This window comes from Channa argus, chromosome 22 (genome assembly GCF_033026475.1).
Source record: "Channa argus isolate prfri chromosome 22, Channa argus male v1.0, whole genome shotgun sequence".
Taxonomy (NCBI): Eukaryota; Metazoa; Chordata; class Actinopteri; order Anabantiformes; family Channidae; genus Channa; species Channa argus.
In genome coordinates, this window is record NC_090218.1 from 275,827 (window position 1) to 303,248 (window position 27,422).

Here is a 27,422-nt window from a genome sequence, read left to right on the forward strand (position 1 = left end):
AAATGTGATTACCAGTTTTTTGGTGGGACATTAAATGAGAAGATCCATACTCTCATCTCTGCCAAGTCTAAGGCCAGAACCTAAAACTCCAATTTAAAAAAAGTTAAATGTAAATAAATTCAGAATGCCATGATTTACAAATCTCATTAACTCATGGTTTATTCACAGTAGAACTTAAACAACATATCAGATGTTGAAACTGAGACATTTTATCATTTCATTTTTAATTTATTGGCAGCAACACATCTCAAAAAAATGAAAGAGGGGCAACAAAAGTCTGAAAAAGAAATTGCTGCAAATCAAAAACAAATGGAGGAGCATTTGACAACTAATTAGGTTAATTGGCAACAGGTCAGTTTCATGACTGAGTATAAAAAGAGCATTTCAGAGAGGCTCTGCCTCTGCCTCGCAAAGAAATGCAAAGAATGTAAAGATGGGCAGAAATTCACCAATCTGTGAAAAACTGCGTCTAAAAATTTTCTTTAACGTAAAATTGTGAAGACTTTGAAGATCCCACCATCTACAGTAAATAATATCATCAATAGATTTAGAGAATCAGGAGGAACCTCTGTGCCAAGGGATAAGGCCAAAGGTCAAAACTGGATCCATGTGATCTTTCGGCCCTCAGGTGGCACTGCATTAAAAACAGGCATAATTCTTTACTGGACATCACTGCATGGGGTCAGGACACTTCCAGAAATCACAGAATCACCATGTCATTGTCAGTTTTTATATATTCTTATCTGCACTTTTGGGAGCTTTAACCTTTTGATGGAACCAAATTTTGTACTTAACAAAGTTGATGCAAAAAAACGTATAGTGATGTTTGAGAGTAAATTTGGAGGTATTAACATGACATTCTACATTGAATTAAAGGTCTACATCTGCCCTATGCAATGAGTCATGGTAATATTTTAATGTGTATTCCTATGTCTCTGTTGACCAGTAAGACCATGGAAATGATCGCACGTTGACCACCAAGTCTGGCCTCTATTTATCAAAGTCTGAGTGGTTCGAATTATACTAGGATTGAATCATAGTGAAAGTGACTCAGTGAGCATCATCAGTGAGTCTTGCAGACTGGTTAAACTGCTATTCACACTTCTGCCAGAATATGACTGTGTTCAAAGAAAAGGACACATCAGGCCATTGTAGCATGTGCATGAGAGATGATGTGTGCAGTAGCTTTCAGTTCAGTGAGATGGGGAGCTTTTCAAACTGTGGTTTGTAGGACTGTAATTTGTTGTTTTTGTGCTTGGAGGGTGCGGCTGTGGCTGGGACGATCGTGTGGAGGGAGGGGGCTGACAATGCGTCAGCTCCAGACAGACAGCAGCGAGTGGGAGGGTGGTAGCAGGGCACTCAAAGGGCAACTTTCTTTCTTTCTTTCTTTCTTTCTTTCTTTCTTTCTGTCTTTCTTTCTTTTTTCTTTCTTTCTCTCTTTCTTTCTTTCTTTTTCTGTCTGTCTTTGGCTTTCTCTCTTTCTGTCTGTCTACCTGTCTGTCTTTCTTCCAGTCAATTTGCCATGAATATAAAACATTTGGGTATCTTTTTTTGTATTTTTATGGACATAGATTTTGTCTTTCTTAATGGTACTTACTTAGCTGTTGAGGAATGTATAGTATGTTTTCTTTAAAGGAAAAAAAGTGTCTGAGAATCAAAAATCCCATTGAAATGTTACAATAATTTCATTCTCTGGATTCTCTGGATTTCACATCTCTTGTCACTGCTTCTTTTGCTTAATTCCCTCACTTTCCCAGATGTATGATGTACATGACAATGATCTTCCCCTATACCATTTCTGTCTTTCTGCTCTTGTAATGGACCATGATGTTGTTAAAAACGAGCTCTCACTCTTACACTTCGTCACATGAAACATTTTGAGTTTGCTTTTTTAGCCGTATGAGACACCTATACTGAACAACCACAACATTAGATCTAAATGGTGGTTTTAGAGTCGCGATGCCCGGACAAGGGTCAGCGTGGGAACTCTGGCTGTGCAGCCCCAGCAATCTGCAATGCACTGTGTGTTCCGACTCCATCAGTGTCATCATTCGTTTCATCAAAGCAGGGTAGTGTTCATGTTAGGCTGGTGTCTTGAAACATACATGCAAACTAAAGTACAACATTAAATTAGGTTTCAAAGGCACAAAAGCAAAAATTTTCATAGCGTAATTAAAGCCAGATATGAAACGACTGTGTATTTCATGTCGGCGTGTCATGTTTATTCATTTAAGTAGTTTACCTTAAATTAAGTACTTGAATCCCTACATTGTGCAGATCTATTTGCATATCAAAGATGAGGGATTTTTTAGTGGATCCTTGTTCTTAACTTTCTCCATTTTCTTTGAGAAGGCCATATGGAAAATAATGTTCACAACACCATAACTGCTCCATCCAAAAGTCCCACCCAACACCATTCAGTCAGTCGGCCCTGTTCATGCCTCAAATTCATTCAGACCAATAAATGACACTTAGGTGCGTTAGATTTTTTTTTCAATAACACACCACCTCTCGTCTCAGGTATGTGTCAGATCCATAAAGACAAAGGCGTGGCACAAAGTGGAGGGAGGCTGCCTCTAAGACACTAAGCTTGCTGACAAGGAGAGTCAGTGAGCAATTTCAGATCATAAATTCTGTTAATGAACTGTAAGGTGATGATTTAAAGGGAAAGTCCGCTGGAAAGTAAAATCCTTGTTATGATCTCAACTTTAAAGCTTTGCGCTCCTTTCAGCATGTAATGTGGTGCAGTCACAGAACCACAGCGGCTCTCCAGGAGACGGTACACCCACCAGTTAATAGCTCTCACATACGGGTGAACACTGTTACATAGTAGATCTGCAGAAAACATTAGTCCATGCAGTGCTATTTTACAACTAGCTTCAATGAAGGAGAGTAGTCCCTGTACATTATGGTAACACACAAATTATTCAGTCATCCTGGGGTTCTGAAGACAAACAGACACGAGACAGCTAATTTAAAGGGAATCCAGTTGTAATACCCCCTGTTGTTGAACGTTTTACTTTGCTGTTGTGTGGAGCTGAAATAAACCTGGAAACCGTCCTCGAATGGTTTAACTTTCTGAAGTGTTAGTGATGACATTTGCCAAAACATTTATCAGCACTGAAAATTTATTTTAGGGGAACTTTGGGTTAAATGGTGATTTTTTTCAGACTATTGGATGTTTTTCTTGTTTTGAGTGCAGCACAATCACATCAAGTCCAAGTACGTTCAACAACTAATACAGCTGACACAGAGAGACAAAGGCCCATCTCTACAATATTGGCAACCTGTCCAGGGTGTACCCTGCCTCTCACCCAGTGACAGCTGGGATTGGCTCCAGCACCACCCTTAATAGGGTAAGAAGTTAATTATAATGGATGGATGGATAAAATTAGAGACTAAGTAATGTAACATAAGTTAAACAGGGCTGACATCTAACAGACAGTCAGAGATATATTTTCCAAGATTTGAGCGGTAGTGCTCTCTACCTCAAAGACATGTTCAACATACAAATAAATTGCACTCAGAGACACAAACAAGGCATCTTTCCAAAATGAAATCCCACCAAAACTGGAGACTACACATAAGTATAATTTATGTTTGCAGTGAACACTATACTGCTCTTTTCTTGAGGGTTGTGTTGATGAAATAGATTGAACAGTTTCTTGTGAATTGTTGTAAAACTCACAGCCATAAACCAACATGTAGTTGAGCATTTCTTGTGAACAAATAATTTCACAGTTTTTGTCTTAACTAGTCATGTGTAAAAGATTTGCACCAACCTCTACGAGGTGCTGTACAAATGAAGTGTCATTTGATTCTACATTGAATGGAATTTCTTCAGAATGTCATTATATAAGTCAGGGTTTTTGCCATCAGCTCCAGTCTTTGATTGGTCACAGATAAAAATTATTTCAGTGCACTCCTTGTGAGAATTACATTAGGAAAATGTGGGAAAGAGACAGGTCTGTACTCTGTTCAGGGACCTCCTGAGTCGAGGTATCTGAAACAGAGAGAAAAAATGCTGGATTCATAGCAGCAGTAAACCCAGTGAAGGCCGTTTCCCTGTTAAATGCATAGAAATCCCCCCTGTTGGGCTGCCTTTGAATAGTTAATGTAACTTTGAAATAATTTTAATCCAGAAGCACATGAGCAAACTTTATACCAGCAGTGCTTTAAGATCAGAATAAGCCTGTCGTGGCTGTAGCAGTCTGTGTATTGTACTTTGTACTGTGGCCTGTAAAATGGGGCTTATTTCACAACATCAAAAGGTCTTCCCCCACCTGTGCCCCCACCCAAGAAATATCACCCCAAATCGGTAATTTGAATCCCCCTCCTCCTTTGTGTTGACCAGTTTCATTAGTGAGGCATAGAGTCTGACTGAGCTACATTACAGTACCTGGTCTCATTCAGTCCTGGCCAGACGAGCTCAACTCAGACTTTCCCTACATTGTTTCTCCAGTCGCTGTGGGTTTAGATTGTGTAATCATATTTGGAAAGACGTTGTTTTCCTTTCTTTCTGTCTATAATCCCAAATTTTCAGCCCCCACATCTTTCCCATTTTCCTCTCATTGTAAATCCACTACTGAGACAAAATAGACCATGGAAACTGGAGGCTGACTAAGTTGAGTAAGCTGTCTTCACACTGCTCTACTCAGTTACTATTTGTTGCCAGGCCTGAGCCTTTCAGCTTGATTCTGCATGTTGCTGCCTGCACCCATTTCTAGTGCTTAAAGACCATTGTCACATTGTGTTAGTTAGGGTGAAGCCGCTTCTAAAATATACTGTTTCAGATTTTTACTTTGCTAGTTGGCATTTTCACCGAAGTCCTTTCATTTGTCTGCTTGACTTTCACTATGTGAGGATGTCCCTGCTGTGATTAAAGTGATCTAGTCCCCTAATTACGCTGCAGCCCAGACTCCCTGCCAGTCCTTTTCAAATTACTTCCATGTGTGCACACTTGGCTCTGCTGGGGAAAGAGGCCTCCTCTACTCCCCTCTCCTCCCCTCTCCTCTCCTCTCCTCTCCTCGCCTCACCTCCCCTATCCTACTCTCTCCTCCTCTCCTCTCCTAACCTGTCCTCTTCTTCTACCCCACCCTACCTTACTCTACCTTTGGATACCTTTTGTGTCCAAATGTCAGCCACATGGCTATGAAAATTCTTCAGGCTTTGTTGGACCTCACCTGGTAAATGTCACAGTTGTGGTGGCTGCAACAAAAGTAGCCAGAAAACCCTGAGGGTCACTATCATATTAGGGTATTAAACTACATAGACCGTGCTTACCTTTGATGTGTATATGTTAAAAACAGTGATCAGCCACAATATTAATACCACCTGGTGGTTTTTTCGTTTGTGGTGGAGGGGGATCTAGATGGGCACTCTGTGTTTTCTGTGGCTACATAGCCCCATACACAGATGACTGTGATGCACTGTGTGTTCTGACACCTGCTGACCATGGACAGCATTAGATGTTTTTCCCAACACAACAGTAAAACCACCAAGTGGTATTAATTGGTGAACCCTCAGTTAGTTCGATTTTGGGCTCAACCAAATACGAATGTACTATTGCTTAGTGTTTCTTTTTATTTTTTACTTACTTTTTTGTTCTGAGTTTTTACAATAATGTAATTATTGAACAAATTAGTTTCCCAGAATCCAAATTGAAATCTTCATACTTTGCTTTGTCTGACCAACAGTGCAGGACTGAAAGAGTATTCATTTTCTGCAATCTGTAAAGTAGCTGGAACTACTTCACATAAAGGGGTAGTTCTCTATTAACAAGAAGTATGCTAGTTCTTTTTTTTGCAGGGGGTCACATTAAATACCATCCGTTATCTGTTTGTGAAATAAAGCATAATGCTTCAACCAGAACAGAGACAAGTATTATAAAAAGTGGGAAACTGTTCATTTGCATTATCAAGTGGTACATATTATACAGAAACTAAAGTTTTTACAATAAGCTGTTAATTTGCTGTTTCACAGACTGTGCCAAACTGTTACTTGGTCACACATTTTCCTGCGTCTCGACTGGTTGCTCCTATCTTTTCAAGCCAAGAAATTGTTCCATTAATTATCCAAATTGTTACAGACCTATTCTGACAAATAAACACATTGTTAAGTACTGCGAGTTTAGCAGTTTTAAGAAATTCATTTAGGATTACTTGTTTTTTGTTGCGTGTTGTGTTGAAGAAACAAATTGAACAGTGTCTCATGAATTGTTGTAAAACTCACAGCCATAAACCAACATGTAGTTGTCTTTGTCTTACTATCACTTAACTTGTCATGTGTAAAAGGTTTGCACCAACCTCTACGAGGTGCTGTACGAATGAAGTGTCGTTTGATTGCACATGAAATGCAATTTCTTCAGAATGTCATTATAAAAGTCAGTGTTTTTACCATCAGCTCCAGTCTTTCACAGGTCACACATCTCTACCGTCTCAGATAAAAACGCTTTCAGTTTACTCCAAGTGAGAGAGACAGTATCTGTGCTCTGTTTAGGGATGTCCAGATTTGAGGTATCTGAAACAGAGACAAAAAATGCTGGATTCATAGCAGCAGTAAACTTAGTGAAGGACGTACTTTCAGTTTCACTGATACCTGCATAGAAATCCCCCCTGTTGGGCTGCCTTTGAAAAATGTATGTAATTTTGACACAATTTTAATCTAGAAGCACATGGGCAAACTTTAGCTGTTTAGCTGTTTTGGGAAATTCATTTAGGCTTACAACATTTTCTTATTTTAGGCTTTTGTAGACAAATAGTCTTCATTATCAAGTTTTTTGATAATAGTACTACTTGTTGACAATGAAGATAAAAAAGCAGTGTTGTTTGATTTTACTTTGATTTCAACTTTTTCCTTGATTGATTACTTGTTTTTAGACTTCCCCAGTCTCGCCCACTATCTCGCTTTCCTCAGATTGTTCTATTGTGGGAATTTCAAAAACAAGTGGACTCAAAAGAAACACAATGGGAGACCTAATAAAACTGAAGTGAATACTGTATACGCCATAACCCTTTCTGCAGCCAGCAGCTTTCCCATAGCTTTCAAGAACTTTCCCATATGTCTGCTTGAAGCTGTTAAACAAATCAGTGACTTTACCTGGTTTCCTATCCAGACACTGCTGCTGACTGGCTGGAGAGACCTGTTAGTCCTTCAAGTTCATGTGACTCTTGAATATCTTACTGGGCCCTGCTCACACTGCAAACGTTTCTGGCTGTTTGCCATAAATGTTATATAAACCTAAATCATCTGAGTGTCCATGTGGACACAGAAGTCCAGATTTGGAAATCCAGTCCCGGTGCATCAGATGTTTTTCTTTACAAAACACACTTTTATTTCTTTTATTTCTTAAGTTACTGCTTGTGTTGCTCATGTTTGTAAGTTTTTCCTCTTCTTCTCATCTGGTGTAATTCATAGTTATGAACTGTTCACCTGTGGGAGTCTCTCCCTGTCAGTAATATGACAACTGTTCATCTCTGTTTTTCCCTGCAGTTGTGTGTCCCCTGACATGCATGAATGGAGGAGTATGCAGCTCGAGGAAGCACTGCCTCTGTCCGCCGGGCTTTACCGGTCGACTGTGCCAGTTTCCACTGCAGCAGACGCAGCAAGCTCAGGCAGCGCGAGGCAACAAGCCGCCTGTCTACCCTGTATCTTTAACACCAGACGGCCAGAAACTAGTGGAACAATCAGGCCTAGGGCGGAACCAGATGAAACAAACACACTCAGTTTTCACGTTACCCTTATCCCAAGTGGGGCACCACTCATCAGAAGGTATCCATCATCTGCCTTAGCATCTCTTGGTTTTTTCCATGATAGTGGATATATATTTTGTGATACACTTCATATCTGCCATTTCTGTCTTTTCTCTGTTTTCAGTGCAGATTAATGTACGTGTTCACCACACACCGGACACCTCTGTCGTCATTCAGCCTATCGAGCAATCAGAGATTAAGCCCCCTCAAAAGTTAGGGCAGCGCCTACTCCCACAAAGACTCAAACCAAAGGGCCGTTGCTTCCAGGAGACCACACCTAAACAAGCTGTGAGTTCGGTCACATACTGCAGCAGTGTGTTGTTTGTGCCTGTATTTTTTTCCTCCGGTCACCTTTGTCTGTCCTGTCTTACTTTAGTGCAACAGCACCCCGCTTCCTGTTTTGACCAATCAGGAGGATTGCTGTGGCAGTGTGGGCAATTCGTGGGGACAAAACAAATGTTACCAGTGCCCCAAACTACCCAGTAAGTCTCCTGTATCTCGTGTTTACATTCACACGTGCAACAAATTGTTTTCTTGCAGCAACAATTTAAAGACATTTATACATCTTCATCTTGTGTTTTCTTTGGAATTAATTATTGTTTATTGAGCCAGAAATGTCACGTAATCCCTGCAATTTATACCTTTCACCTTATAAAATTATGGGCCTGGATTAAAACTCTATAAAAATGTGTTTGAATGTGTACATGAAAGCTTGTGGTAAGGTGGGGTAGGGAGTGTGTGAAATGTTGGAAAGGAAAAAAGAAATTATGGGAATTGCACAGAGACAGAAAAAGAGATTGTGGAAAATAACCCTCTACTTAGGCATGTTCCTATGGGCCTGCCCAGTGCAGGACTGTCATCACATTGCTGAAGACTGAATTTCAAGAAAATCTTGGCTACTCACGTTTTTTCCACTCCCCTATTATTCTGTCTCTCAGCCCTGATGGAGACAATGTGGCCTTTGACAAAAACCTGATACTGTACGTCTGGGTAATCTTTAGGCAACTGGAGTCTTGCCTGGAGTGTAGTCTGTTTTCTTAAATTCGTGTCCATTTATAAGCTCCTTTGATTTTAGCGAAAATGGTAAAGTGAGCTGTGCTCTTGCCTGTCTTTTCATAGAGCTTTCTAAATGTTTGTTTGAGTGCCATCTTCCCACAGAAAAAAACTGCTGTTTTTACACTTCACTTTTTGTGTGAATGTAACAAAAGAAATATAATATTGTTATGTGAATATTGTAGCCAGGCTAACTGCCCCTGTTTCCTGTCATAGCTGTACATACAGTATATGGAACCCTGTACAGGCCTCAGTATGCTTTACATGAAGATACCCCTACACAAGAAATACCTGCTAACTTAGCATCCTCCTAGCCACATCCTACTACATCCTCATCTTTCTCTTTCTGTGTCCTTGTAGTCTCAAAACTGGGAATTACACAGTCTAAATGTTCACACTGTTTCCTCAAAAAGCATTTACCTTGCTTTACGTGAAAAACAATGCAAGTAGTTTTGTGAAGAATAAAAAAAATTGCTGCGTTAATGTGGATGTTGTTGTTAAATTTTCTGTTTCATTCAGTCGCTCCTCCATTGAAGTGAATTCTGGGAAACACCTTCCCAGTGCTTAAAGTTGGTGGCTGTAAATTTTCTGACAATGTTAACACTTTAACAATTCCAAATATTGTACTATTATTTGTTGATAATTCCCGTTTTGATGGATTAAAGGTATACAGAAAGTGAAAATGCTGGTGCAATACCAAGTATTCACACCCGCAGCATTGTGTTGGGTTTCTATTTTGGACTGTATCATCCATCTTCAGCCTTTCTCAACACTATTTCTCTTACACTGTTCTGACATGTTCATGTTCTGACACCCTTCCCTCTGTGTTTTGCCGCGTATTCTTCTCCCTCAGATGCATCAGTCAAACAGACCATTGTAGAAGAATACGGCTCTACTTGTCCACAAGGCTATAAAAGATTCAACAGCACTCACTGTCAAGGTAACAATGGCATGATTCAGTTTATAACAAGGACAAATTTAAGCTTAGATCTATGTTTTGGGGTTGTTTTGATAATCATTAGTTTGTATTTAATTACAAACTAATAATTAATGAATAATTAAAAAACTGATATGAAAAAACTCTGGCATCAGTTGCATCACTACACTGAAGAGATATCGTCCTTCTTAATATCATAAACCAACTTTTCCCTTTTACACCCCACTAACCAACCTGAAGACATCAACGAGTGCTCCATGCAGGGCGTCTGTCAGAACGGAGACTGTCTGAACACACTGGGCAGCTTCAAATGTGCCTGCAAGGCTGGCTTTGTTTTTGACAGGAATCGATGCGTTGGTAAGAAGGAGGTCTCACTGGGTTTCCTCTGTCCTCTGCTTTATAGTCCCTTTAATATCATAACATTTTCACTGTAAAATTGCATCTGGCACTGTGCTGGTGAAAAACATCACTCCTAGGTGACACCCTGATTACTCCTCTTGTCAGACTCTCCAGCCGAACAGGCTCAGTGCTTCCGACTGGCATCAGAGGCCAAAGGCTGTGAGCATCCGCTGCAAAACCACATTACCCAGGAGATGTGCTGCTGCACTGTGGGAAAAGCCTGGGGCCATAACTGTGAAAAATGTCCTCAGGTGGGCACAGGTGAGTGGACAGAGACAGAGGAGCAAAAAAAAACATCAATTGTAGCTCATGATACAATTTTGTGCCAAGACAAAAAAGTAAACGAAAGATTTTTTTCTTTATCAACATAATAACAATTGCACATTCAGCTTGTACAAATATTCCTTCATCAGAAATTAATTAAAGTTAATTTTTTATTATTTATGTAGGTGGATGCAAATGTGCGCAGTTTTTTTTTACGGTGCAATTTTAATATAAGGGATTGCAACCCTAAACCTAACATCATAATAATAATAATGTAAATGTTATTTTATCATCAGAAGTAACAAAAATGGACAAGGAGTGTATAATGTCTAAAATATTTTATAGTAAAATAATGAAAATTTAATTAGTGCAAAAGTTTGACCCACCCCTGATAAATTAATATTAGCCTTAAGTCATTTCTGATGAAGGAACATTTGTACAAGCATTAAATATTATGTTAATGAAAACGTTCTTTCTTTTGCTCTTTTTGCCATTTCTAAATAAGTGGATGCAAACGTTGTGACAGAGATTATTTCAGCACTGACATTAGTATACATGAGCTAACATTGCTGCATAAATGTATGTGTTGTAATAGAGTTTCTGTTATTTTTTTCTAAATGTGTTTTTATTTTTGGATATTCGTCAATGACAGCACAAGTGAACATTGGATGGTATAGTTTCTTGTTCTGCTTGTTCGATGAAACTCTATCAAGCTAGGAAACTGGAAATGTATAATATCTGCATTTCTCTAGGCTGTCTGTTGTCATATTGGAAGTGGCTGAATTATTTTTGAAGTCTCACTTGAAAATGTGGCTTTTTTGGGATGTGTATACAGTCTCATTACTGTATAATGTACTGTAATGCGCCACTGTATATTAAAATATTAGGAATAATTGAGTAATTGAGCAAAATGCTTTAGTGACAAAAGCAGCTACAATTATTTAACAAAAATATTTTGTTAACAAATTGAAATAAAGTAACAGTAAATTCTTCTTCTTAGTGGCCTTCAGTAAGATTTGCCCTGCTGGAAAAGGCTATTTTCTCCAAAATATAAGAGAAACTGTTGCAATTCCTCCAATCATCTTCCCCCGCAAGGAGGGTGAGTCAAAAACTGTTACTGTAATACTGTTGCCCCACTGTTAATTTCCACCTCTAAAACCCCTTTTATCTCTTTTCCTTTCAGAGTTTTTTCCGGTAAGACTTTTGCTTTGCTTTTAAAGTTGTATAATAATTTTTGCTAGTTATTGAAACTGATTAACTCCTTCAACCAGGAGAGGCCTCCAGAGACAACGACCCCTGTGCAGCAGGCTCCCACAAGCACTAGTGGTCCACGTGTGCCAGGTAAACTCATCACCAGCCAGTTTCAAACTCCAGTGATAGAAGCCAACATGACAAGTCTTAGCTAATTTTACTGTCGCTGTGGGGGGAAAGTTTCCTTCTTGTTGCTAATTGCAACAATGACTGACAGACCAGTCTACAGACATTTCATATTTCCTCCCATATTTCCTGTCCACTTTATCTCTCTTTTGTTGGATCCACAGTTGTTAAACCCACCCCTCCGACAATCATCCGAATGACCCCAGGCAATGACCCCTTCGAAACACAGACAAAAGTCTTGCGTGAGTTCCCTGCAAACCTCAAATGGACTCAAATGTTAATGTTCTATTTAACTTCTAGAGAGTTACTCCTGAAGATGCCAGTTCATGCTTCATGCCCCTCAAAACTAGAAAATCCCGTTCTCCTCCAGTAAGCAAAGATTTTGTCGTCAGCTATGGGTCCATTAGTCACAAATGACACAATTTATGACAATCCATGTTGCTGAGAATGAATAGAAATATACATCTGCTTCACACTAACCTCAGTCCAGTCTTCATGGGTAATTGGCAGTTTTGTAATGTGCTTTCAGCCATGAAGCATGAACCAGCCTTAAGGCTATGTTCACACTCTATGTGTTTTATGAAAGCATAACTATATTTTATGCTGATACTCAAATGATCAAAAATAGGAAGAAAAAAAGCTCCCACAAAGATATCAATGATAGGCACTGACCAGAATCGCACTCAGTCTCTTTGGTAGCATTGGAAAACACAACCATAACCTTTTTGCTTGTGTGTTTGTTGCTTATACTGCCTTTTCATTCAGATTCTGGTCTGTGAAACCTGTATTTGTGTAAATATTCATGATTTTCTTTTAGAAATGCATCCCTTCCTTCATACAGCCTTTATTGCTGTCATTGGCTTTTGATTTAAACATGTAAGGTGTGAACATGGACAATGACAGTGGACCTTAGGTATGGCATGGATGTTTTCGGCTTTGTACTGTATGTATATATATTATATAAATGATAACATAATAATATATATGCATACAAACGTCTATCTATGTATGTATATATATGTATATATATATATATATATATATATATATAGTTGGTCCACTCTTTTTCCCTCCTTGAAGCAGAGACAGATGAATGTAGGCTGAGCTGGAACATTTGTGGCCATGGAGAGTGTGAGAACAGCCTGAATGGCCACATCTGTCATTGTCACCCTGGCTACCATCTCAACCCGCAGAGGAACATCTGTGAGGGTAAGAGACAATGGTAGAGGCAAGTTATTGAAGGAGTTGCAGAAATAAGAATGCGATAATAAGCGACAAGAAATTTCTCATGAAATTTCTTTTGCATGCTCCCCCCCCTCAAACATATGTCACCTTGTTAGGCTATAGGAGGTTTTTTGTTTTGTTTTGTTTTGTTTTCCCTCACGGTTAGCTGTAGAGATCATTGACAGCATAGGAAATCATGTGCTTTAAAATCAACTCTTTATTATGTCAAATTAATTATTGTATTGAACTTTGTGTGACATTAATTAATTTAGCTTTAAAATCAAATGTTTTGTTTTGATTTGTTGAAAGCTTAAATGTTTTAATGACTTTGTTGTTGTATTTTTTTTGGGGGGATAATTTATTGGCAACAATGGCAACAGTAACTTTACTGAGAAAATAAAAAGAAAATACTGTAAAGTAATGTATATTGAAAATGGTTTGCACTTCTGTAGTGCTTTTCTACCCAATTCATTCATCCACATAGTATCCACATAGAGTACTGTTCTTGCTATGCAAGGTGTGATCCTAACCAAGGGGAGCAACTCAGGGCTCAGGTTCTTGCCTAAGGACACTTGGACATATAGATAGAAGGAGCTGGATATCTAATGGCAGACCCCATGATCAGTGGTTAAGCCCTCTACCTCCTTAGCCACAGCCACACCCAATGTTCACTAATGTTTCTGTATTATGCAGTATTATTGTTTGTTACAGTATTATATAGATTATCAGTATTAGCATATTTTAATATGAACAATTACATTTTATGAAAGAGATTTGATCTTTTTTTAATGTGGTATATGGGTGCAGCCCATCCATCAGGTGTGTCCTTGAGCGAGACACTCAGCACTATCTCCCTGGGCGCTGCCTGTGGCTGCTGCCTCCAGGGAAATGGGTTGAATGCAGATCACAAAGTTCCTTGTAACATGTATATCTAAATGTATATTTACTTAATGGCAACAAATAAATCAAGAGTAGTTAGTACTAAAATATAGTAGTTGATGTAATTCATATTGTTAATTACATTCATGTTTAGTTGAAACATTTAAAAAAAAGCAACTTAAATAGGGAACACATAGCGAGGGCAATTTTGCGTGTACAATCTTATCCAAGCAAACGTTGACATATGGTCCCGAGAAATCAGGTATCAAAACACAATCCCTTTAGTTCGTGGACAACCATTTGTCATTGTGCCCAAATAGAAATTAGGGATTGATATCTGCCTACGTGAAAAAACACTCCTGCAATCAGACAACTGTGTCGTCTCATCTCTGTTGTTTACGTGATGCTGAACACTTTTTCTATCCTGTGTAGTCATTTGTACGTTTCTCAATCTTTTTTCTCCTGTTGTCCAGATGATAATGAATGTGATTCTGAGCCGTGCGGCCAAGGCAGAGGCCTTTGTATCAACATCGATGGAAGCTATAAATGCCTCTGTCGCCAGGGCTATAAACACATGGTGCAGCATGGCAGGCTTAAGTGTGTAGGTATGTTCAGCTGAGTGATTTCAATGTGAAAATGAATTTTTTCTAGTTAACATATCCTGCTTTAGCTCAACGCTTTTTGTTTTGCAGATGTGAACGAGTGCTTTAAGCTAGACATCTGTGGAGTTGGAGGCCAGTGTGTGAACCTTCCTGGATCCTATAAATGTGACTGTCACAGCGGCTTTAGGAGCAAGTCACACCGTCATCCAGCCTGTGAAGGTACAAAGATTCATTCACTACTGTGACGTTATGGACATTACCGAACAGGCTTTGCTCTGACAAATACTAATTCTGAGTGTGTCCCTTAATATGCATGTGTATGTGCACCTGTATGTTTATGGATTCTTCTGCAAATCCAAACACTGCTATGTCAAACCTCTGCTCATTACTTCCAGACATAAATGAGTGTTTGAACCCAGAAACATGTCCAAATGAGCAGTGTGAGAACACACCAGGCTCCTACGAGTGTGTTCCTTGCTTGCCTGGCCATGAGGCCCGATCTGGCACCTGTTATGGTGAGTGCAACCCTTCCACCCTTTTTTTGTGTTGTTTGCAGCTTTGACAATTATTTGTGTTATGTGATTGTTAATGTCTAAATTAATAGGGAAAAGCTTATCCAAATAAGGAGTGATCTACAGTATGCCAAGTCATGTAGTGGTAGAAACACAAATAATTACAAATATGATGCACAATAATTCACTTTGTTCAGCATTGGGCAGAAATTTCAAATGCTACTGTGTTGGACAGTGTTACAGAAAAACATTTCAGATCAACCTACTGTTTAAAAACCAAAAGATGTTTCCTTGTACCATCAAGATAAACATCATAAATGACATGGATCCACACATTTAAATAATTTTCCTCCACTTCTTTAGTCAAGAATGTGCAGTCGAACTAGGCATCAGTCCAGATGCTACAAACATGCCTTTGTAACACTGTAATTGTAATCTTCTTTTAATATTTCCCACATTTCACCAGATATTAATGAGTGTCAGAAACCTGGTATTTGCCCTAACGGGCGCTGCGAAAACCTCCCTGGTACCTACCGTTGCCTGTGCAATGAAGGCTTCCTTCCATCTGCTGACAGCAAAGGTTGCAGTGGTAAATAATGTTCACCAAACCTTAAGAGTGATTTAATGACCACTTTTGTCCTGAAGGTGTAATTCTTAATCATTAAAAAAAAGTTGTTTTGCAAATTTCCTTTTTTTTCGTTCTCATAAACAGACATCAATGAGTGTGAGGATGTCAGACTGTGCGCTTACGGCCACTGCATAAATACAGAAGGCTCCTTCCAGTGCCAGTGCTATCCAGGATACCAGCGCACACAGGAAGGCAGCCACTGTGAAGGCAAGATTTATTCAACAAACCATGTATTTAATAGTGTTCACATAGAACAGATATGCAATGATTGATCCTAAATGTATCCACTAAACTCAAACACATACTGTATTACTGTGACTCAACAGCTAGCCATCATGTCCAAATAAAGATCGACTGTGTCTAGTTTGGTTTTGAACAGATTATTAAAAAAAGAAAAATTTGTTTAAAATTCCAACACTGTTTTTATGCCCTTTCCTTCAGATATCAATGAATGTGAGAGGCCATCAAACTGTCATAGGGGCCACTGCATCAACAGCATGGGCTCATACCACTGTGAGTGTGAGAAGGGCTACACACTGGTCGGAGGCAGGAGATGCCAAGGTCAGTCTCTTCTAATTAATAATGTCAGATCTTTATCAGAACATTTATTGCTGTCTATCTGTCTACTAGTAACCACTGTAGTTATTACATCTAACTGCAGGAGATGGTAAGTTTGTTTAATTTACAGTTTTTTTATTTTTATTATCTTCAAAAGTTTGATTTCTACATTTAAATTTTTTAAAGGATGATGTTAAAGTGTTAAAAACTGCAGAAAACTGGGCACACACTGTCTTTTGACATGAGTTTCAGAATAACTTTCTTATTCACTCATTCAATCACTCATTCATTCGCTCGCTATTTTCTACGTGAGTGTAAAGTGAACAGTAATGATCAGGCATTGCAAAGTGGAATAAAGAAAAATATTATACATGTTGTGAATGCTACATTTATAAATATTGTGTCTGTGACTTGTGTGGACCACATGTTTGGTTTCCCTTTTAGACATAGACGAATGTGCTGCAGACAGAAGTCTATGCCAGCCCTACGGATCTTGTGAGAACAAAGCGGGCTCATATGTTTGCGTCTGCAATCATGGCTATGTCCTCTCAGAGGACAAACACAGCTGTGAGGGTAGGCCTGCTCTGATTCCTTTCACTTTACTCTAGACCCACATTCAACCCTGAGCTTAAACCAGGCCTGAACACTTGATCATTGCTTTTCTGAAACCCAAAACATTCTAGTTTAATCCCAGACTACATTTGACAGTCTGAAAGCCAAACAGTTATTATCTTTGGCCATAATTATCAAAATGCTATCATTTACATAAACCAAGTCCCAAACTTTAAAGGATTAACACGACAAGAAAGCCAGCTCATTGAGCCCATTTATGGTCCTGTCCAGTGATTGGACTTCTGCTCCAAGTTAGCTAAGTTAGCTCTTCCACCATGTTTACTCTTGCAGCAGTTCGAGTGGTGACAGATGAGAAGAAGGAGTGCTACCTAAACCTCGATGACACTGTGTTCTGTGACAGCGTCCTCGCCACCAATGTCACCAAGCAGGAGTGCTGCTGCTCCATTGGGGTGGGATGGGGAGATCACTGTGAGATCTACCCCTGTCCTGTTTCCCAGTCAGGTACAATTACTGTATGCTGCTCCATGCAGATGTGCTCTAAACTCTTACTTGTGCTTAATATGTTACAAAGGGACTGGAGAATAATAACTGTTGATCTTTTTATAACTTTTTTTTCAACATGAGGAGGGGTTAAATCTGAGTTGAGTTCAGAACTAAATTTACCTCGAAGTGTCACCCAAACAAAAACATTATGTCATTCTCCATCTTTAGCTTATCTACTGTTTATTGTGCTTTGATGTGTCTTTTTTCCCAGCTGAATTCCACTTCCTGTGTCCCAACGGCCAAGGTCTTTACTATGAAGAAAGTGTCCAGTACAGCCTGCCTGCCTACCATGGTAGATATTATCCAACTCTACAGCTACACATTGATGCAATATATGTGCATTTGCACCGAACATTCATTTTGGGATGATATGAAAATGATAAACCTGAAGTAAAACCTGAAATAAGCAGTTATCCTTGCATAAATATGTTCAGTAAATATGTATCAGTGAATAATGTTCACAGTTGTTATCACTCATGAGATTGCTACCTGTCCTCCCTATGTCCCATATTTAATCCCTGCAGCTTGTGAATTTTTAATCTGTTTCAGAGAACTGATATATCCTTCCTTGTCTGCAGATATCGATGAGTGTTCTTTGTTTTCTGATGAAATCTGCAAGAAGGGTCGCTGTGAGAACACGATGCCAGGCTACGAATGCTACTGTCAACAGGGCTTTTACTACGACAGCAACCTGCTCGAGTGCATTGGTAAGTGATTTGAAATGACATCTCAGAGAACGTTATCACAAAAAGTGCTCTAAAAGCGTGGATGTTTAAAAGTATGGCTTCACTGATACTGAATTGCTTCTTTTACTTCTAGTTTGAGTAACACATGTAAATGAATTTCATTAAACTTTCTTCTCATTTCCCCACATTAAAATATCTCACTACTTCTAGTTAAAATAAATTCCTCCAGATGACATCACTTTGATGTCATCTTGAGTTTTTCAGCTAGAAACAGAGAACTATTTCAATAAAGGGGAAGTCAGAGGGAAGTTTAAAAGCATTAATATACATCTACACTAAACTAAAGCCATAGAAAGCAAGTTGAAAATTGCTGAAGTTGCCCTTTAAATATATATTGTATAAAGTTATGTATTTCTTCACGGATGCATGTTTTTCATTAGATGTGAACGAATGCCATGATGAATCCCTTTGTACTAATGGTCAGTGTGTCAACACTGAAGGATCGTTCTACTGCAAGTGCAACTGGCCTTGGACTCCAGACCCTTACAAGAAGAAGTGTATGATAGCAACAGTAGCAGGTACAAAAAACGTGTACAATATCTTCTCAAAATGGCCCTGACACATTATTGTGCACATATCTAGTTACTCAAACTATCTGTGCATCCAATTCTTTTTTTTGCATAGATGTAAATGAGTGTGATGACCCAGCCAACTGCAAGAATGGCCTCTGTGTGCGCACTTCAGGGTCTTACTACTGCATCTGCTCTCCACCCTGGACCCTGGCCACTGACCGTAACAGCTGTGTAACACCTGAGGAGCAGGCTGGTGAGTGCAGACCTGCTGCAAAGGCATGGTAATTAAAAGCAGATTTCAGTGCCAAGTTGAGCAAAAACAGTGAAGAAATCTCATAATCTATTTGTTTTTTCAGCACTTTTAAGTAGCTGAAAAGGGCTTTTTTCCTCTGTCTGTAATTTATAAGTAGGGACAACAGCCTTAGTAGTATTTTCACATGCAGTGATAGCGGGTTGGTCATTTTGAAAGCATTGCGAAGAAATCCGTAACCCACACAATGTAAAGACATTAATGCATTTGTGAAGTAAACATAAAAGTTAATCGAGAGACAACATGTAATTTAAATTACTAGGTTACATAATATCCAATATTTAATACGCATACATCCAAGTACATTTTATACATGTACTTGTAAAAGGAAATTACTTAATAAACATATAGGAATGCTAAAAATGTAAGACCTACATGTTATATAACTTCATTTAGATAATAAATCAGTTGGCGCAGTAGTAGGATAATTACAAACAATTCATTAGCTTCTACAAATCAGCCTTGGATCTCGAAATGGCCACAGTACATCAAGGGGCTTTGTAACATTTGTTAGTCTTATGTTAGGAAAAAAGTTGCGTAGTTGTTTTATTAAAACAAGTGTTGTGATTTAAAGGGTGAAAAGTGAACTTGGTCACCCTGTGATGGTGGATACTGTGTTAACACGGGAATTAGCCTTTCCCCTGTCATGCCCAGACATTTGGTACCTGCAATTACAGTTACCGTAAACTGCACCACATTTAAAGATAAGAAAAATGCAGTGAGGGTGAAATGTTGAAAACCTATGAAGGGTGACTTGAGGGCCATGCAGAGATTGTTCTGTTGATTTGAGTGTTGTGCACAATTCTGTTCCTCAGAACAGAAAATGTTTTGCAGAAAGTTTCAACTCTTGCTATTAAGTCAAGCAAGCTCAATGTAGGCTATGATGGATCTAACTTCTGAGCCTTACCTGTAGCTGTAGGCTTTGTGTAGATGATAACACAAAGTCAAAATAGGAATCTTCTGCAGTGTGGCTGCAATTCAAAGCAACGTCTTTGTAAGAACGCTGCATCTTTGTTTTGTAAGGAGCCACCTGAAATAGTCTGAGCACCTAGAAAGTGTCCTTTTGTTAGTATTCAGACATGACTGAAAAGAAAGATATAAAAAGGTAAAAATAAAGAAAAAAAATTCACATCTTGTGTAGTTACTGTATTTCAGGATAGTTCCTAGGTTCTTAAAAATATATGAAGTATAGATGTTGGAAGTGTAGAGTTTCTCTGTTGCCACTACAACCAAGACATAAGTAAATGACTAGAAAATGAATGAGTGGATAGCTGCTGGTGAGCTAAGTGTACTGTGTACAACTTGTCATGAAGATCAAAGCTTTTTTGTGCATTTACTGGATTTGGACGAGTTGTAACTGTAGTGTTACAAAGATAGAAACCCAGCAAATGTTTAGTGCCGCTAGATTTGATTTTGTTCAGTCTGCAAGAAAAATAAAAGTATAAACAAACAAAGAACGGAAGTAAAGAACAGCAAAGCTGAGCCATTATCCTGTATCTGTCTGTTGAATTTTAGTTGGCCACACATATTTATTCCCTATTCAAGTCCACCAACTGTTTGACATTATAGCCCACACTTGTCTCTGTGGCATTATCATTCATTGTCTCTGCAAACTGCCTGCAAACACCTGATTGATTATAGGGTCCTCACTTGTGTGTTGCTGCAACCAAGCTTCCTGTTGTACCGTGAAGCCTTTTTGCATGTAGCGTAGTGTGGCTGCATGTTAACTACCGACCAAGTTCAGTTTCACGTATTATTAAATACAGTATGACAGAATTAAGTTGCATGCAACATTTACATTTGCATACATACATTACAGCTGATGGACACAATAGCAGTGACCCTTTCCCTTCAGTATTCAAACCGCTACAATGTCAGTGTCAATGCACCCGTAGCTTAACATTTTGATTTTGATTTAATTTTCTGCTACTTTTGAAGGCTGGCTCCTAGGAATTTAATGGAGTTTAAATTAAAAAATAAAAAATACAGCCTTAACAATTACTGTAGAGTTGAATCAACACCTCGCTGTTACAGTCTCAGCCAAAATTCAACCCTGTATTTATTTTCGGGCTATTGTACTTAACTTGATTAAAACTGCACTGGTACTTTTGCTACCGTGTCCACCACCTGTTAATAAGAGCTGGCCCCAAGCAGATGTTCATACTGTAACCAGTGTCTGTGGTGCCCTTTGCAGATGTGAATGAGTGCCAGGACCCCTCGTACTGTAAGAATGGGAGGTGTGAGAACACGCCCGGCTCCTTTCACTGTTTTTGCGACCCTCCCCTCACCTTCAGTGCAGCGCTGAAACAGTGCGTCTATGACGGTGGGTAAAATCGGCATCAGCTCACCTGAGCCTGACTGATCAAAATGAGTTAGGCTTACCTTGACATCTGCCGCTCATGTTGCTCGTCCAGTGACAGCTAGCATCGGTTCCAGCCACCCGCGGCCCTTAACAAGAAAAGCAGTATAGATTATGGTTGGGTGTTCTTTGTAATTCCTCCCAGTTTTGTCCCACATATTTGCTTGTTTTGGCTTTATGTTAGACTTTACTTATTTACTTTATTGAGACAGTTTCCCATTCTTGCATAGATATCACTTTGTATAGTTACTAAAAATACATGTTAAATGTATCAGCCACATCCTAGTATTTTCATTGTCAGAAAATGGGATTACTCTGCACGTCTATTTTGCCAAAAACAATGTGTTTCTTTGTCGGCAGTGTTACAATAGAGGTCATGTATTTGTTTTGGTAAAATAGTTTCTGCATTAGAAAACTTCTCATTTAGTGGAGATTGGCCTGAGCCAAATAGAAACAATTTTGCATGTGGGAGATATGATTCACATAAATACAGTTGGGTTATAAAGTTTGGATAATAGTCGTTTGTCTAATGACATTAATGCTAGTTGATATATGTTGATCTTCAGTGCAACAGATGCAGCCACTGTTGTTCTTTCATATTGTATTCATGTGTTCTTTTATGACATAGCAACCTGCGGCTGTGTTTTTCTGTACTGTGCATAAATAAATGAACTTTGTTAAGGTAAAACTGCCCAGAATTACTCTACAAAGATGCATGACCTTTAGTTACTATTCCTTGAAAGAGTGAGGCTACAGGGATTTAGATGACCAATCTGTCAATGATAGTAATTGCTGTCAGGTTCCCAGATATACTGTACAGATATTACAGACAGATATTATGTATGACCTATGACTTAGTGATGTTTTTTACTCATAGAGGGAATATACTGAATAACATAGCTGATGGAATAGGCTCTAATGGACCCATTATGTAACAGGGTGGACTATTTCTGAACTTGGCTTAGGTCAAATTTCTAGTACCCCAACAGTAGTAAATTTGTACAGTACAGAGAATAAACATATATAACAAATACACATTTTTTAAAATTACTTGCTTTTTAGTTCTGATTTACAAATATTTTTCAGACTGATATTATAATCAACATTCAAAGCAACATTTTAACATGCAGCAACATCCATCATGCATCAACATCATCATTGTTGTTATTAAACAGTATGAACCTATGTTTTAATGGTGGTCTGATTCCAAAACTGTACATTCTGAGGCTTTAATTTTTTAATTTTTTTTTTAATTAAAGTGTCTAGACCTTCATTTATTAACAATATTCTATAAACAAACCTGCAACATATTTTGTTTAGTGAATTCCTAATGCTTGCTTCATCACCTAATACACATTATAATTATAACATAAAAATGCAATTTTTGAATTTCATATGCTGTGTTCACATCATTTACTTTACACTTTATCCCTAAAGTTACAGGCTGACATCCAGGATTAATTTTGTCTGTGAATATTTTGCACTGTTTTACTTTCCACTGTTTTACAGATTTTAGTCTTAGAGCTCTCATCCACAGCAATGCACATGTAAATAAGATAATGCATTCATTCCTACATTTAACCTTTAATTGTCTTTTGTCATGTCTGTTTTGCACCCCCTTATTGTTTTTTAAACTCAGATCGCACTGCAGCCCACAAGGACGTGTGTTTCCTCCAAGTTGACGAGGGCCTGATCTGCAGCGAGCCACGAAACGGCATGGTGGTGACCTACTCAGAGTGCTGCTGTCACTACGGTCGTGGCTGGGGCCCCGAGTGCAACACATGTCCACCCAGAAACTCAGGTGAGCAACCTGAAGACCTGACTCAACTTAGACTGACAGCTACATCTTTTTATTTAGTTTATTTTATTTACTGTATTTATTCCTTCAGAAATGTTTAGTCGTTTGTGTGACATGCATCTGGAGACGGAGTCTGATGGGGAGCAGGATTTCTTGGCAGCTTTTGCCAACTACAACCCAGGTAGAACAATACACCAATTTACATATTACTGTGTCATACCGGTATCACATACCGATAAATTTACCCAACCAATTCTTATTTACTTATTTGTCCGTAATAGGTGACAGTTCAGAGGAGGATTCAGATGAATGTAGCTGTGCAAATGGGCGCTGTGTCCGGTCCTACCTGGGCACCATGTGTGAATGTAACACAGGCTTTAGGCTAGACCACTCCCGCACCCGCTGTATAGGTTTGTATTTACTAGTTTTGCACAATACTTTTTATAAATGTACAAAATCTTTAGTCTATGTATCGACTTTGTATTCAGCATGGTTGAGTTATGTTTCCGATCTTATTCTACAGCTTACATTTATTGATATGTCCTTGCATTTATTTCTTCTTTTGTTTTCTTCAGACATTGATGAGTGTGCAGAACCAGGAGCTCGTATCAGTCCATGCAAGAATGCTCGCTGTGTGAACACCGCTGGCTCATACAAGTGCTACTGCAAACACGGTTTTGTGGCTACACGCAGGGCAAACATATGTGTCCGTCGTAGAACTCAGTAGCCTCAGTGTGTCTCTCTGTTCAGCCCAGTGTACAGTAACGCATGCACATTCACTGCATGTGCTGTACATATGCACTATATCACAGTACAACCATGGGACTCAGTGTATACAGTGAACCTAAAAACATGTTCACCTCCAGAGCCAATCATAGCGATGGCTCGTATGACATGTACAAAACATATCATTGTCAGCTTCTTTTTCACTTTCCATTTAAATAAATAATGATTACAGCCACGGGGTAAGTTCGTTGTAACACTATAATGTAATTATAGTTGGTGTTTTTTTTAGTTTAAATTGTGTATGTTTGTATCTCCCTGTTGCATTGACATGTCATCTCTTAATTTGAATCTCTATTCCTAATGTCTACTTCATCCCATTCAGTATTTCCAAACTGTAGGAATGCTACACTACAGATAACTTTAAAATGTGGGGCTGTTCCCTTGCTCATTTTTATGTGGACTTGATCATTTTAAATTGACATCTTCTGAATTATATTTTCACACATTGCTGATTTTGTGTTATTGTACAGTTTGTCTAATGGATTGCTAGTTTCTGTAAGATTGTCTCCATCTTACTCATTTATTTTTTGATGTAAAATATGATAAGACTGAAGTTTTTGTATAATTCGACATGTAGATTTTAAGCTAACAATGTTATACATTTACCAATGATTCTCATGGGAATATTTGCTAAATGGAACTAATTATTCCAGAAAATCAAAAAAATCCTGCAGCTAAATCATTAGAAAACCAAAGACGATGTTAAGGTGACAAGAATTTAATTAAAAAAACAATAAGATGTTAAGCAGTCATGCATGAATGTTTCCTGTTTTGGGGAAATATGTTTTTTTCACAAATACAGTTGGATGCAAAGGTTTGCATCCCGTCATTTGGAGATGGCAAAAGCAGTAAAATTAAAAAAATAAATTATCAACATAACATTTAATGCATTCTTGTGCATTAAATATTATGTAATCATTTTGAAATGTTCTCTTTTTGACATTTCAAAATGAGATGAAATGAAATGTTTTACACCCAGCTGTAAAAAGACATCTGATGTAAGTGAGTGATTCTTTTCAATGAGGCCTCACAAGCAAATATACAAAGCACACAATGGAATTTCTAGAGGTTTTTCTTGTGGTTCACTTCAGTAATTTTTGTTTTTATTTCACAACACATTTGTCATGTCTGTGAACTTTATTTTAACTTTTCTAGTAAATGTCAGTGTGCAGTGTGTTTTTATAAAACGTTTGTCTTTTTCACTGCTTTACATACAGGTCATTCTCAACATTTCAGGTTAATCCAAACTAGCTATTTTGCTGCAAAGGGAAACTTTTGTTTTAATTTTAAGATTCAGGTATCACCATAAACAAAACTGTTTCATATTTAACAATAAGAAATTTGCTTTCTGTGGATTGCTGCAATTTCTGTTGTTCTCCTTGTGCTTGCGTGGGTTTCCTCCGGGTACTCTGGTTTTCTCCAACAGTCTAAAGACATGCGTGCTAAATGTGAGTGTGAATGGTGTGAATGGTTGTCTATGAATGTCTCTCCGTGTTAGTCATGGGGGAAAGATTGGTGACCTGTCCAGGGTGTAGCTGGGATAGGGTCCAGCTCGCCCCTCGCGATCCTAAACAAAACATAAGCAGTTACAGACAAACGATGGATGGATGTTTGGGCTACTGGTGAGAGACAAACACGTCCACATGCCACAGGATATGCTAGTAGATTAAGTGCCATTGGGAAACAAAATCAGTAATCATAAAATGTACAAAAAGGCCCTTTTTATTCACCAAGTTTTAACCAGAAGCTTAATCTCTACCTTCTCAAGAGTGGTCAATATAATATTTATGTTGTAATTTATCCCAGTAGGGTTCTGCTGTTTGACCTTGTTCACTTTGACAGAGGAGCCAGGAACTGAACCACTAGTCCCACGATTCATGGAAAATTGCTGTACCAACTGAGCCACAGCCAGCCTAGTTGTGTTCTGATACCAGTTGTAACCCTCATGTTTAGTCACACAAACACACTAATGCAAACATAGGCTTTCTTATATTATCCAATGGCAGTTCCCTGATCCTGACAAAAGGGAAGAGAAAGTGTGAGATACTGAGCCACAAAAGCCACTCATGGCATCAACTCACTCAAGATCAGCACCATCTTGTGGTCTTTTTGTGTTACAAAAGATGTTGCTTCAGTATTAAAGGTAGATTGTGGATTGTTGAACTACCATTATTTGCAGTAACAAAAGATCCTTTAGTACCTTTATTTAACCAAAAGGTCACCAAACATGATAAAACGATCATAGACAAGCAAACAAGACCAATGCCATTTCTAATTGCACATATGCAGGACTCCTACACAGAGGTCACCAATTCATTTAAAAGCAATGCCATGAATTTAGATAAAATCAGCAAATTTTATTGAAATTTGCTACTTTGCAGTAGGGGTTCAACTCTTTCCAGACAGATTTCAAAGTATAAAACTATTTAAAGACATTGGGGAAACCTTAAACCTTGCTTCTCTAGATGAAATCAAAAGACCGAACCAGTTTTGGAGTGATTCAGTCAGGGTATCTACCAGGAGTTTCCTTGAACAATAATCAGACCCTCTTCTCCATGTTGATGATGATGATGATACATCAGCTCCCCGAGGCCCTTTTGATCAAGCTGAGCTCATTGTGGCCACAAGGCTTCCACTAATGCTGTCCTTGCTGAACAGAGCCTGGCTGTGAGTACCAGTACTTTGAAGGTGTTTAGGTAAAGGTGTTTATACAAAAATGTACAAAATGCTTCAAAATTGTACTTGACTGCAAAACGTGTAAACATGTATGTTCTCTCCACCATCGCTAAATAAAATTATATCCACTAGCAGCACTGCACACTCACATTTCTACTTAAATAAAACTAATTAAATGATTATAAATGTACTTTTTTTTTTTGCAACCCCTTTTAGTGGATTAGTGCTGCTGTATGCTGTTATATGGAAATGACAAAGAGTTGTCAACTGTAGAGCCAATACGTTTTCTGTTGACAACAACTGTGCTCCCCAAAACTATAATATGAACCACCATAGAAATCCCACAAAAGAAGAAAACATGAGTGTAAAGGTATGTGATAATGGTGTAGCTATTTGACACCAGAATTGACAGGCTCCATTAAACAAAGAGCTTTTTTTTTCCAATTCAATTCAACTTAACTTTATTTATAAAGCAGCAATACGCAACAAAAACCATATCAAAGCAGGTAACATTATAAAAGGCACACATAATAATAAGTCATAATAAATACAGGAGGTGTGGAGTGTGTCTGTGGGTTGTTGTGGTTCATCGGAGCCATGGGTGAAGCTGAAGCTGCTCAAAGGTTGGACGCTGCTCTGAGACCTTGCTCAGACATATTAGCAAGAAATCCCGTCAATTGTGGGTGAAAGTTGGGGGAGAAAGTTGAATGTAGCATTTCAAAAGAACAGGAACTAAAACGATGACAGATTGCAGGTGATTTTCTAACTTTTGGACAGATCAGTGCTGATCTCCAGCTCTTTTGTAACGGGCCTGGTGTTCTCAAATGGCGTTATGTGGAGTGTATCGATCAAAATTACCCCCAGCTGCCATAGTGTGGTGGAGCCCGCCCTGTAGGTGTAACAACTGAACTACTCTGGAGGGATGTGAGTAGGGG

The 27,422-nt window shown here is 38.6% G+C and overlaps 1 protein-coding gene across 2 annotated transcripts in view; it reads left to right on the forward strand.

Moving 5' to 3' along the window:
* ltbp3 (latent transforming growth factor beta binding protein 3) overlaps positions 1-26,621 on the forward strand; it is a 36,472-nt gene extending 9,851 nt beyond the window's left edge. The window contains exons 2-29 of one of the 2 annotated variants that reach the window (XM_067492038.1): positions 7,492-7,770; positions 7,876-8,039; positions 8,128-8,233; positions 9,658-9,744; positions 9,982-10,098; positions 10,246-10,401; positions 11,405-11,503; positions 11,588-11,598; positions 11,676-11,745; positions 11,946-12,023; positions 12,862-12,990; positions 14,358-14,489; positions 14,577-14,705; positions 14,882-15,001; positions 15,465-15,587; positions 15,711-15,833; positions 16,068-16,187; positions 16,629-16,757; positions 17,088-17,258; positions 17,512-17,592; positions 17,879-18,007; positions 18,427-18,564; positions 18,671-18,811; positions 21,063-21,191; positions 22,867-23,028; positions 23,117-23,206; positions 23,307-23,435; positions 23,601-26,621. In XM_067492038.1, the coding sequence (XP_067348139.1) occupies positions 7,492-7,770; positions 7,876-8,039; positions 8,128-8,233; positions 9,658-9,744; positions 9,982-10,098; positions 10,246-10,401; positions 11,405-11,503; positions 11,588-11,598; positions 11,676-11,745; positions 11,946-12,023; positions 12,862-12,990; positions 14,358-14,489; positions 14,577-14,705; positions 14,882-15,001; positions 15,465-15,587; positions 15,711-15,833; positions 16,068-16,187; positions 16,629-16,757; positions 17,088-17,258; positions 17,512-17,592; positions 17,879-18,007; positions 18,427-18,564; positions 18,671-18,811; positions 21,063-21,191; positions 22,867-23,028; positions 23,117-23,206; positions 23,307-23,435; positions 23,601-23,752 (3,494 nt within the window). In that variant the 3' untranslated portion in view covers positions 23,753-26,621. The remainder of the gene's footprint in view (positions 1-7,491; positions 7,771-7,875; positions 8,040-8,127; positions 8,234-9,657; positions 9,745-9,981; positions 10,099-10,245; positions 10,402-11,404; positions 11,504-11,587; positions 11,599-11,675; positions 11,746-11,945; positions 12,024-12,861; positions 12,991-14,357; positions 14,490-14,576; positions 14,706-14,881; positions 15,002-15,464; positions 15,588-15,710; positions 15,834-16,067; positions 16,188-16,628; positions 16,758-17,087; positions 17,259-17,511; positions 17,593-17,878; positions 18,008-18,426; positions 18,565-18,670; positions 18,812-21,062; positions 21,192-22,866; positions 23,029-23,116; positions 23,207-23,306; positions 23,436-23,600) is intronic. The other variant, XM_067492040.1, reaches the window with a different exon arrangement.
* Positions 26,622-27,422: the final 801 nt, after the last annotated feature.